The sequence below is a fragment of the Hippopotamus amphibius genome, chromosome 7 (assembly GCF_030028045.1).
Source record: "Hippopotamus amphibius kiboko isolate mHipAmp2 chromosome 7, mHipAmp2.hap2, whole genome shotgun sequence".
In the NCBI taxonomy this organism is placed as follows: domain Eukaryota; kingdom Metazoa; phylum Chordata; class Mammalia; order Artiodactyla; family Hippopotamidae; genus Hippopotamus; species Hippopotamus amphibius.
Window position 1 is genome coordinate 82775581 of NC_080192.1, and position 12481 is coordinate 82788061.

Here is a 12481-nt window from a genome sequence, read left to right on the forward strand (position 1 = left end):
TCCGCCCTTTGTGGCCCTGGAGGTGGGCACTGTGACCACTTCCATCAAGAGAATATGGTGGAGGGACTTCCCTGGTGGCGCAGTGGTTAGTAATCTGCCTGCCAATGCAAGGGACATGGGTTTGAGCCCTGGTCTGGGAAGACCCCATATGCCATGGAGCAACTAAGCCCGTGTGCCACAACTACTGAGCCTGTGTGCTGCAACTGCTGAAGCCTGTGCGCCTAGAGCCCACGCTCCACAACAAGAGAAGCCACCACACTGAGAAGCCCACGTACTGAAATGAGGAGTAGCCCCCACTTGCCACAACTAGAGAAGGGCCTGCACACAGCAATGAAGACCCAACACAGCCAAAAATTAAATAAATTAAATTTTTTTAAAAAGAGAATACGGTAGCATTGACTCGTGTCAGTGTCTAGGCCGAGACCTAAAGTGCTGGCAGCTTCCTCTTCTTGTCTTTTGGAACAGCTGATCTTGGGATGCTCTTTCTGGGAGCCCTGAGCCTCCCTGCAGGAACTGCCCCAGGCCCCTCCTGCTGGACGGGCCACACATAGGCACATCAGTTGACAACCTCAGTGGAGCGGAGGCTGAGGGCAGCAGGTGAGTTTGGTGAAGAGCCGGGGCGCACCCTGAGCATCGCTTATACCAGCAACCCCCAGAAACCTCTGCTTTAAAAAAACGCAGACCCCTGAGCATCACTCAAAGCCAAGTGCATCAGAATTCCAAGGCGTGTGGCCCAGGAACCTGCCTTAATAAGCACTTGGGATTTTTAGATCGAGTCTGAGAAATGGAGGAATAATGACTAGACCAGCATTAGTAGAGGGAGAAGGGGGAGAAAGTCAATAGGAAGAAAAGACTTTTCACTGGGCCTCACTTTATAAGTAAATACAGTTGAATAAATAAACAAACGGAAAGGAAGCCGGACGTTGGAACTGGCTCAGTGTCTCCAGCTGGGCACCTGAGCTTGGCAGCCCCCAGGGAGGCAGGGGGTGGGTCCTGCTACTGACCCAGGCCTGTTTCCCTGTGAATAAACATGCGGGATTTCATCACATCTGAGCCTCTTACTGAAGCGGCAGTAGTTGCCCTGGGCACCATCACAGTCATCTTCCCTCTGCTGCCCCCCTCTACAAGTAAACCCTCCCAAGTTTGTGCAGAAGAGAGAGACAGAGACAGACAGACAGGCAGATAGACGGAGAGAAACCCCAGTGAGTAGGACCCAAGCAACCAGAGACCTGGCATGGATGGAAACAGACAAAAGACAGAGGGACAGGCAGACGCAGTGCTCTGTGTGCTTTTATTTACAGTGATAAATGTTACTAACAACATGTGAGGCGTGCAAACACGGGAGCCAAAGACATTTCACTCTGGAAGATTGTCTACAGGGATGTCCACTGAGCATCTTGAGAAACAGATACTGATACTGAATTAAATTGGATTCAATCAATAGTCATGAATCTGACCCCTCTAATCCTTTTTATCATTAGTATCATCCTACTGGTAATCAAAAGTCTTTTTATTATGAGTGTTTTTTTTCTTTTTTAATGAAATGAACATGAAATACCAATGAAGTGTTTTAAGAAAAGGATTGCCTCAAACTATTATGTTACATGTGTGGTGAGGGGGGGACTGGGAGGGACACATGGGCTCCTGGAGGGCTGGTAACGTGTTTTCCCCATCATTATGCTGTATATTTGATCTCCGCACTTTTCTGTATTATGTTACATTTCAATAAAAAGTTGATGTGAAGAGGCTGTCTGGATTAATGGCAGAGATGGGGATTTCAGCCACTATTTAGGGTGTGTAATGTTCCACTTACCTGCGAACAGTGAAACCTGGAAACCATTCTTGTTTTGTAAAGAGTGTAAGCACGCAAGTGGAACACCAAAGCTACATGTGATTACCAGATGGGTCCTTTACCTCATATGGCCACCATTTTTGTCATCTTGGTTGGAAAGTGTAAGCTCAGCTCAGGAAGAAGACTTCACCATTGCCCTGCTGGAACCCAAGCCATGCTCCCTAGCCCCCAAAATGTCCTTTGTGAGGTTCCGAGGTGGCCAGTGAATGACCTCACCTCCACCCCCTCCCTGAGGAGAAGAAGCAGGGCCTAATCCTCAGGATGTATTCTTCTCACATTATTGGCAATTCTTTTAAAATAATTTTCTGTGGGATCCTTGATTTGTCTAACCAATTCTACATTAAAACAGCAATCAAGGATTTTTTTTAAAATACAGGCTCATAAAACACTAGGATTCAATATCTAATTTATTATCAAATCCTCCAACTGCATGAGCTGATTAAAGTAGACATTTTCCCCCCTTGGAATCTTGGAATTAAAAAATAAAATCGCTGTGTGCGTTTTGTCACTGGAAGGGCATGAAATGAAGGTCTCTTTCCACGAGAGGGGAAAAGAAAACTCCCCAAGGAGGCAGCTACGGCTGGGTTCTGATCAGACCCTGGTTAAGAGGAGAATTTAAATGTTACAGGAGACGCAAATGCAGTTGGAGCTTGGATTGATCAGAGAGACTTCCACAAGATAAAGGAGAGATCGCGATTAATATCTTCCACGCATGTTCTAAGCCAATCCCAACAGGGGCCAGGCCCCTTTGCTTGGGTCTTCCTCCTCACGATAAACGTCATGTCCTTGGGCAGAAGGACATGTACCGCTTTGGTCGTTGCTTCTTCTCATCGTGCCCCAGCTCCCCAGCTCGGGGGTATATTAGCACTTCTCTGCCATCACTGCAGGTATGAGGTTATCTTTCGGATTCTCTCTGGCGCCTGGAGAAGCCTGTGAGCCCAAGACTAGGGGTTCTGTCAGACCCCCTGCTTGCTTTTCCTTTGCTCCTTCTCCCTTTTCTGGCTCAAGGTAAACGGGCTTCTTTCTGGCGGCAGAGCGCCAATCGCATCACATGGAGGTCTGGGTACAGGGTGCGAGGGTGTAAAAAGTGAAGCACCCCCCGGAAAAGACAGGCCTAGAGAGGTTAATTTTCAGCAGCCGCCCTGCCTGTGAGGAGTCCTCGTGTGTGAACGGGCCCCGGGGCGGGGAAGGCACCCTCGGTTAGCTGGGTGTCACGTGGGTACTGCTTCAGTGTGCCTGGATCCGGGCGCACGATTTGGAAATGTGAACACCAACGGGGCTCACCCGCTCCTGGTTTCTGAAAGGCTTGTCTGTTGGAGTTGTCTGGAGTAAGATATTTTCCTGGATTGCAGCTCTGAACCCAGAGTGTGGAGACTTTCAAAACAGCACGAAGCTCGGAACTGCCAAAGGCATCTTTAATCCAGGACATTCCAAAGGCCTGCGCGGGAGGGAGCGGGCTGGGAGGCCGGGGCGCACGGCGCAGAGGGGAGTGGGACTGCCGGCCGGAGGGGCAGGTAGGGACTAGACCCGGAGGCCTGAGCGGGGATCATCCCGGGCGGAGGCATCGCCACAACCCCCCCTCCCCCCCGCCCCCAACCCCGGCCCGATGCCGCGGCCCCTTCCGGGGCAGCTGGACCTCGCTTACCCTTCTCCCGCGGTGCTTGGCGGCACCAGCACCGGGAGCCCAGTGGCCTTGGAGTAGCCGCGGCCGGAGAGAGGGGCGCGGCGGCTTGGCACGGAGGGTTGGCCCGCGGCCTGTGGGCACAAAGCCCGCCCGGCGAGTCCCGCCCCTGTAGGAACGCAGGGACCGCCCGCCCAGTAACCCCGTGCGCAGTCCTCCCGCGCCTAGTGCCTCCGCGCCTGGTCCTCCGGCACCTGATCTTCTCCGCGCAGTCACCGCCGAGGCGCGCATCTCCCTCTTGCGCACTCGGTGCAACCATGGCCGCCGCCTCCGCGCGGCCCGCCATCCTTGTCATGACCGCGTTGGCGCTGCTCCTCCTGCTGTGCGTGGGCCCAGGTAAGGGGGCGATGCCAGAGCTCTGGGGAGAGGATCGGTGAGGGCGTGGGGGCCTAGGCGCCCATCCTGAGCCCGGGCAAGGGCCGAGGGTTGCAAGGGTCCTCGGTTCTGCCCTTGCGCAGTGGGAAGTGGCGTGCTTGGGTCAATGGCAGGGGCTCAGATATGCTCGGCAACCTTGGGAGAGGCGGCGGAGAAGCCTTGGGCGGAACTCCAGGGGCAGGGCGCAACCGGCCCTCTAGGCGGGTGGTGTGCCCTTGGCTGAGCAGAGCCAAAGGGCCATCCCCAGAGTCCATTCCAGGGGCTCCCTTCTCCGCGCTTAGCTCACTCAAGTTCCAAGTCTGCAAAGCTTGGAGCAGGCCTCACCTCCCAGCTGGGGAAAAGTTCTTAAACGAGAAATGCTTATTAACTTTCTCTACTTCTTGGAGCACTCCATGAACGGGCTGGAAATCCCGGTTCCGTTCCCTACAAAATGTACATTCACACACAGGCTGCAAGTGAACTGGCTGGAGATGCACACTCTTGAATCCTGGGAGCCCAGAGCCCCACCTTAGGAAGGGCAACCTGAAATCGGAGGTGCTACCCCTCCTACCATCCTTCGCGGCTCCTGCAGGCAGGGGCATCTTTGAGGCTCAGGGCTCCGAGACCGAGGGGTCCTGACCCCAGATCTACTGCGAAGATGCTGAGGCTGAAAGATGGGAGGTGACTTGCCCAATACCCTGAGGCTGGTGCTTCTTCCACCACAAAGCAGCCCCACGGTTGGGTGGAAAGGCAGGACCCCCTCTGCTGCTCACTTCTGTGTTTTGGGTGTGCAGCACAAGTTGGGAACACCCAGCACCTGGCGGGGGATCAGTAGGAGCCCTGAGAGTGCTAGCACAGCTTGGGGTGGGGGGGATGACTGCTATTCTAATTTAGGACCACAGGGGAGGCCAGTCAATCACTTAGAAGCAGGTCTGAATACAGCAAGTGGGCATCGGCTATAAGACAGTCCTTGTCAGAACTTGTATTTTATTTAATTTATACCAAGCATGCAGTGATAAGAATCAGTTAAAATATTATCATCATTGAGCTAGAATGCGAAAGTTCTTACGACACCAAATGAAAATCTTTTTGTAGAGTGTAGAAAAACTTTTAGATTTGAATAAAAACAACAAGAAATGATACAAATAATGCCTGATTTTAAGACAGGGCAAGTTACAAAACGGGGCTGAGCTTTTGGAGCACTAAGGTGCGTTCCTTGGCTTGTGGTAGAGAACTCCCCACTTCTGCCCCCTCTTCTCACAGCTGCCTTCCCTGTGGCCTCGCCTCTTCTTATAAGGACACCGGTCACTGGATTTAGAGCCTACCCTAAACCCCGTATCATATCGCCTCCAGATCCTTACGTCTGCAAAGACCCTGTTTCCAAATAAGTTCACATACAGAGATTCTGGGTGGGTATGAATCTGGGGGGACACTATTCACTCAACTGTACCATGAAAAGTAAAGTCTGTAGCCAGGTTCACATGACAGGTGGCTGCCCAAATATTATGACAGAAGGGCTCGAAGGACAACATCACTTTTCCTAGAGAATAGCTCAGACGGGCTCAAGTAGCTCCAAGTGCCCTGCTCAGCCATGGTCCTTGTCACCGGTTTGAGCCACGGGCAGCCTGAATTGCTTTTTCTACACAACGGGAAATGCAGCAAGCATTAAATACTGTAATACTACCAAGTTGCCAAAGCAAGATGGGGCATGAAGTGATTTTTTCCAATGTAGATTTTTGCACGTGAGAAATTTAAGGGCGCATTGCAAGCCTGAAACGATTTCCGTTTTCATTCCTTTAGGTGGCATAAGTGGAAACAAACTCAAGCTGATGCTTCAGAAACGGGAAGGTAAATATAGATCCCCCCACATAACGGTTGCATTCTTAACCGGGTTGCAATGAAATAGCAATGCTGATGTGCTCACTGGAGGCTTGTGTTTGGAAAATGAAAAGTGTTTACTCCTTAAAAAGTTAGCAGATCTGAAGCAGATCTGTGGGGATGTGGTGCGGTATTTCATCAGATAAATATTATTGCCAGTTAATGCTTTTACTGAAAGCTGTCCGTGTGGACTCAGAAATAAAAGGAACAGAGCTGCAGTGTTCATCAAAGGCTGTTTATTTTAGAACAGTGATACCCTTTCGAGCATGTACCTGAATTTCGAGCACACACAGCCTCAGTTCTGGGGCAGCACAGAGCAGTATTGTGAGGTCTTCTGTATCCAACTAGCTCTTTGGGGAGGGTTAAACAGAAAAACCGTTTTGTTACTGACACCTGTTGTGAAGAACACGCCTCAGATAGATGTAGTAACTCAGCAAAACGTCGTAGAAACAGAACAGCCTGGGGGCCACACAGGTGAGTCCTGGGCCTGGTGTGATTGAGTCGGTCATCATGTGGGCTTGTGAAGCCCATTCTCCCTTGGAACTTTCGTCCTCATGTATACATTAGGAAGTTATCTACCTCTTAGAATGAAGACTACATTTCTGAGGGGAACTTTTTTTTTTATTTTTATTTATTTATTAATTATTTTTTGGGGGGTACACCAAGTTTAATCAACTGTTTTTATACACATATCCCCATATTCCCTCCCTTCCTTGACTCCTCTGAGGGGACCTTTTAATCACTTATTCTTTGTCCCGAGTTAACGGGAGCTGCAGGAGGCTGAAGTCTGCTCCCCGATGTGGGGCCCCCGCCTTGTGCACCTGCTGCGCACCCTTGGCCCCTCCCGGGGAAGGGCTCATGGAGGGGCTGCCAGCGTCTCCCCCAGCTCTCCCAGCTGCTCCCGAGGCCCCTCGGATGGCCCCACCCTGTGCTGGACAGCCATCTCCCAGGGACACCAGGCGTGACGGGGGCTCTGGCGGGGCCACCTGTTGAAAGGGGACCAGAGAGCAAACAGCCGAGATAATCATGGCTCCTCCGTGTACATCCTCAGCTTTTATTCAACACAAGCCAGGAAACACATATTGAGCACCTACTGTGTACAAAACAGTGTAACAGGCCCTGCGGGAAGTGCACAGATGAACAGGAGGTGAAAAAACAAATGTGCTGTTATTTATCCACGTGACCAAGGGACACAGGGGCATTTGACTTCCTTTTCCTGTGTAGCCTCCATAACAGGAGGCTGGCCTGTCGGTCCTGTGTCGTAGATGAGGGGACGGAGGCTCAGAGCTGGCCAGCAGGGCCAGCCCAGTGCTCCCCTCAGTGCATCTGCAGAAGAAGGGCCTTTTCTGCAGCTGAGCCCACAATGGAAAGGCGTTCAGGGAAGCCGTGGGAAAACGAGGGTCACCCCCATCATGAGGCCATTAATTATCCGTGGTCACACTGTGAGGCCCAGAGACAGTGGCCCGAGGTGGCACCACTTGTCCCTGCAGCCTGACTTGAGGACTTGCTGTACCGCTGAGCTTGCTGGCCAGCCTGCTCGGGCCCTTGTTCCAGCTCTTTCTCCCCTGGTCCCCTGAGCAAGCCCAGCACGCTCGTGTTTGTGTGGACAGTGCACACACACGGGGTGGCAGTGGACACGCAGTGGTTTCCCGACGGCCGAGCCTGGGGTGGGGGGCAAGCACCAGCCCCTTTCCGGGGCGTGGGGCCAGGGGTCTGGGCGCGGTGCGGGGCTGCAGAGGAGGAGCTGAATTTGGTTCCCTCCCTCCCCGGGCCTGTTACATGGCTGTGCCTGGATGGGAGGGCTGGCTACCCCGGAGCCTGGAACGGATGGTGGGAGAGGGCACTGTATCCCACGCCCTGTAAGACGGATGTGCCAGGTAAAGCCATCCCCTGCTGGGTGGGGTGGGGGGGGGGATGTAAAGGAGAGATTCACCCCAATGAGGAAAGAAATCATTCTCTGTACTTGGGGGGGGAACCCCTCTTTTCAGCCCCTGCTCCCCCCGCGACCCCGGTGGTGGCTGTCCAGGAAAGCAGAGCCAAGGAGTTCCTCAGCAACCTGAGGCGGCCCAAGCGGCAGCTGTGGGACCGCACGCGGCCCGAGGTGCAGCAGTGGTACCAGCACTTCCTGTACTTGGGCTTCGATGAAGCGGTGGGTGTTCTGGCTGGGGCCTGGCTTTCTACAGGGTGGTGGGGGGTGGGGGCAAAGGCCTGGCTTCCCACAGGGCAGGGTGGGTACGGGGCAGAGGCCTGGTTTGGGAAACCAGCACAGAAAATCAAGTTCTCTTATTTGCTCTAAAATCAGAGCCCCCATTCTGTGCTGAGAGCTGCCAGGCATTGGACCACATGACTATCAGGTGGAAGGGTACTAGCTGGAATTTTCCATCCCACTGTGCCCAACTGGGAATCTCTCCCATCAGGTCTAGGAAGCAGAATCCCAGAGATGTCCCCGCCCAAAGTGGCTGGGACTTAAATTCATCAAGAATCTGATTTTCCTAGGAACTCTTTTAATATATCTGTTCCATTTTTCCTGGGTGTCCTTAAAATAGCTCACCACCTCCCCATTTTCAACTTTGCCTCAAAAAAATGTCGATAACAGCAAGATCTATGCACAGACCCATGAGGATAATGGAAAGAGATGAAAAGTGACTTTTAAAGAGAGACGGGTCTTTGCAGATGTTTTTGGGAAAATTTGCCAATGCATTTGCAGGAAGTACGGTTCAGTTCATGTGTCCAGGTAGTGTGAGTGGACATATTCAGTAAATTAAGGAAAAAGAATTTTATCATCACTGACATGTCAGCCAGTGGCAGAATTAGGAGTTGTCAGATTAAGGAGTTAAGGAGTTGAGTGAGATTCTGCTGCTCCAGAGCAAGTCTTCAGGGTGATGGACAGGCTGTGCTGAGTGAGTCCTGATGTGGAGAGTATAGCTCACCGCCCCAGTTAGGGGGTGGATGGAGGACGACATCTCCCTTGGGGACACCTGGAAGGGTTTTTGTAGACAGGCCCATGGCTCGTATTGTGAGTGGAGGGTGTATACAAAATACTGTAAGAGGTGAACAAAATTAAACCCTTCAGGAGCATCATTTTTTAAAAAATATTTATTTATTTATTTATGCATTTCTTGGCTGCGTTGGGTCTTCACTGCTGCATGTGAGCTTTTCTCTAGTTGTGGTGTGCGGGAACTACTTTTCGTTGCTGTGCATGGCCTTCTCATTGCACTGGCTTCTCTTGCTGCAGAGCATGGGCTCTAGGTGCATGGGCTACAGTAGTTGCGGCACATGGGCTCAGTAGTTGTGGCTCATGGGCTGTAGAGCACAGGCTCAGTAGTTGTGGTGCACGGGCTTAGTTGCTCCTCAACATGTGGGATCTTCCTGGACCAGGGATTGAACCCCCGTCCCCTGCATTGGCATGCGGATTCTTAACCACTGCGCCACCTGGGAAGTCCCAGAAACATCATTTTTAATGGCTGCATAGCATGCAGTCCTGTATCCGTATCATAATTTCTTTCCCAGTCCCAACTATTGGATGTACCAGTTGCTTCCTAATTATGTTTTTGCTACTCAAACATAATTTTCTTGCTGTGCAATTCACTAAGCACTTATAGCCAAACTCTGTGCCAGGCACGATTCTCATATGGATTACCTTACATTCACAACAACCCAAAAGGCAGGTATTGTTATTTGCATCTTTGTGTGTCATTTGCTCCTTACTTAGTGTTACTTTGCCCAGTGGAGTTACTGGCCCAAAAGGTAGAATCACATATCAGGGTCGTTAAGTATCATCAAATTGCATCTTCTCATAGGTCACACATGAGAGCCCCACTATTCTCGAATCTTTAGCAGCATCTGGTATTGACACTGAAAAATGAAAAAAACAAGTTTACTTCTTTGGTAGATGAAAATGCCGTATCATGTTTTAGTAATGTGCATGTCCTTGATTATCCATATTTGCAGTTCAAGAAAATCAGTATTAAGAGTTTAACAAGGGGAAATGGCTAAATAATGATTGGTGGCAAAGCCAGAATAAAAATGGGGATCGAGTACGATTATAATAACTAAATATGATGCATAGAATACACTAGAAGGAAATCCATCCAAATATCGGTAGTGGTTGCCTTTGGAAATGGAAATATCCCCCTTTTTCTTGTCTCCCTCCCACATATACATTTTTAAAATGTGAGTCTGCATTATTTCTGTATTCATAAAATATTTTACAAGTTTTCTGAAGAAAATAATATTTTAAGCCAAAACCTCAAACAAGATTATAAAATGAGAAAAACCGAGGAACAAGACTACTTCACTATTGGAAAAACTGCAATATTGTGAGACAAGCAAGCTGTCTCGTTTTCAAGGGCAGGGGCTGGGAAGGGTCAGAGGAAGCCAGAGCTCCAGGCCGAGCAGATGGAGGGGAGGGTTGAATGGTGCCCACGCAGTGAGTGTTTGTGGCCCGAATCTCCGCACCCAGGCCTGTCTGAGCAACACAGTAGGTGTGAGAGAGAGTCACCACCAGACGTGCCCAAATTCCCTGCCCCGAGGCTGCAGTGTGATTCCACTCACCACTGTTTACTAAGCCTTCAGCCCGTGCAGCAGCCAGAGGAGGACAGGGGTGGGGGGCTCGGCGCCTGCCACATCAGATGCCCAGCGCCTGGGGGCAGGCCCAGTTGTTACTGTACTGGGCAGATGTCCATTTTCTTTACTGAAAAAGAGAAAAATGTTGAAATCTGGGGTATATTTAGAACTCACAGACAGACGTGTTCAAGGGGAAGGGTGTGTCCTCCTTTGGGGTAAAAGCTTTCAGTAGTGTTCACCAGCTGGTTAGTATTGACCTCTGGCTCAGGGATGCTGTAGCCAGAAGTTATTCTTTTTAATAAAAAATTATTATTTATTATTTTCTATTGAAGTCTAGTTGATTTACAATGTTGTATTGGTTTCAGATGTACAGCAAAGTGATTCAGTTATATATGTGTGTGTATATATATACACACACACACATATATTCTTTTTCAAATTCTTTTCCATTGTAAGTTATTACAAGATATTGAATATAATTCCTCCCTGTGCTATACAGTAGGTCCTTGTTGCAGGAGTTATTCTTAGGAGGGGTTGTTCATCATTGAAGAAAAATCCCAGAGAAACGCCATCAGCATAAGATGTGCTCAGGGGGTTGGGGTCCTTAAGTTCATCCTCTTTTCATCCAGAAATTTGAGGATGACATCACCTATTGGCTAAACAGAGGTCGTAATGGGCACGACTACTACGATTACTACCAGCGCCACTATGATGAGGACGCCGCCATTGGCCCCCGGAACTCCCACAGCTTCAGGCACGGAGCCAGGGTCAACTACGATGACTACTGACCGTCACTTGGAGAGGCCTGGGGCCCCGGGCTCCGCACGATGCCCGGGCTGTGTCTGCTGTGCCTGGTCGCAGCTCATCTTTCTTACCTGCTTTCTGTGGCCAGAAAGGAAGAGTTAAAACAAAGAATGTAAATGCCTTTCGAGATTTCATGCAAGTACCTAACAATGCATTTCACTTAAAAATATAAATAAAAGCATTTTATTAAAAAGTCTCAGGTTTCATTTGGATGAAACTTAAGCTGGTGAGAGGTTTCCTTCCCTGCATGTTTCTGAGGTTGGAGCAACTTCTCAGAGGCACCTCTCCTCTCCCATCCCAAGGGTTACCCCTCCAAGAATCCCCACCACCCCAGGCCATGGGACCGAGCAGGGGTCTTCAGTGTGTTAGAATTCAGTCCACACTAAATGCCACAATTAAAAAGAAAAAAAAAAAACAGAAAGAAAATTTAGTTGGAAGTTATTTAAGGTCACAGAACACGTTGTGGAGGATCTAATCATTGATGTGGGTTTGCACGTTTGCTTTTCCACATCCTAAGCCAGGGCTGGACCTGTTTTATATCATCAGGCAGGAAAAAAAGGGTGATAAAAAAGCATTGAAGTTTGGTTGATTTCAGAGCCTCACTGGTCTTAAAAAATTAAACCTTGTCCAATGAGTTCAAGAAAGATTTAAGAATATATATTGCATTATGTTTAAACAACCTGAGTGAATGAAAGAGAAAAATGGAGGAGTGGGTGGAGGGAGGGGAGGAAGGTGGGGAGGTGACACCTGCAGAGGGGAGGGGCCCTCAGAATGGCTCTTGTACTCGTGTGGGTCACAGACCCTCTGACAGCCGGATGGAAGTTTTCCCAGAAAAAATGATACATGATTCTGCATATACTCTGAAACACAAGCTCATTCACAAGCGCACGTGATAAACCCCTGGGCCTGGTGGGAGGCGCCTACCGGCATCAGGAGAGCAGCGTTTGTGGATAATCCTTGGAATCCTTACGACTTTTAAAAATTTATGGTAAAATATACACAACATAAAATCCACGGTTTTAAGCATTTTTAGGTGTACAGTTCAGTGACATTAGCTACATTCACCTTGTACAACTATCCCCACTATCCATCTCTAGAACTTCTTCATACAAAACTGAAACTCTGTCCCCATTAAACTCTAATTCCCCTCCCCCTCCCCCAGCCCCTGGTACCCACCATCTACTTTCTGTCTCTATGGATCTGACTCCTCTACAGCCCTCATATAAGTGGAATCATACAGTATTTGTTCTCTGGTGTCTGGCTTATTTCACGAAGCATGATGTCCTCAAGGTTCACACATGTTATAGCAGGTCTCAGAATTGCCTCCCTTTTTAAGGCCAAGTAAT

At 49.8% G+C, this 12481-nt stretch overlaps 1 protein-coding gene across 1 annotated transcript; it reads left to right on the plus strand.

Annotated features, from left to right (window-relative positions):
• Positions 1–3133: 3133 nt before the first annotated feature.
• Positions 3134–11280, plus strand: ECRG4 (ECRG4 augurin precursor). Its single transcript, XM_057743018.1, has 4 exons — positions 3134–3869; positions 5688–5735; positions 7754–7914; positions 10961–11280. Exons 1-4 carry the CDS (start codon positions 3791–3793, stop codon positions 11117–11119), a joined length of 447 nt encoding a protein of 148 aa, XP_057599001.1. The 5' UTR covers positions 3134–3790; the 3' UTR covers positions 11120–11280.
• Positions 11281–12481: the final 1201 nt, after the last annotated feature.

Coding starts and splice junctions, on each gene's coding strand:
- ECRG4 (XM_057743018.1), top strand. CDS start 3,791: ATGGCCGCCGCCTCCGCGCGGCCCGCCATCCTTGTCATGACCGCGTTG. Junction 3,870..5,687: donor CCTGCTGTGCGTGGGCCCAG/GTAAGGGGGCGA, acceptor TCATTCCTTTAG/GTGGCATAAGTGGAAACAAA. Junction 7,915..10,960: donor ACTTGGGCTTCGATGAAGCG/GTGGGTGTTCTG, acceptor CTTTTCATCCAG/AAATTTGAGGATGACATCAC.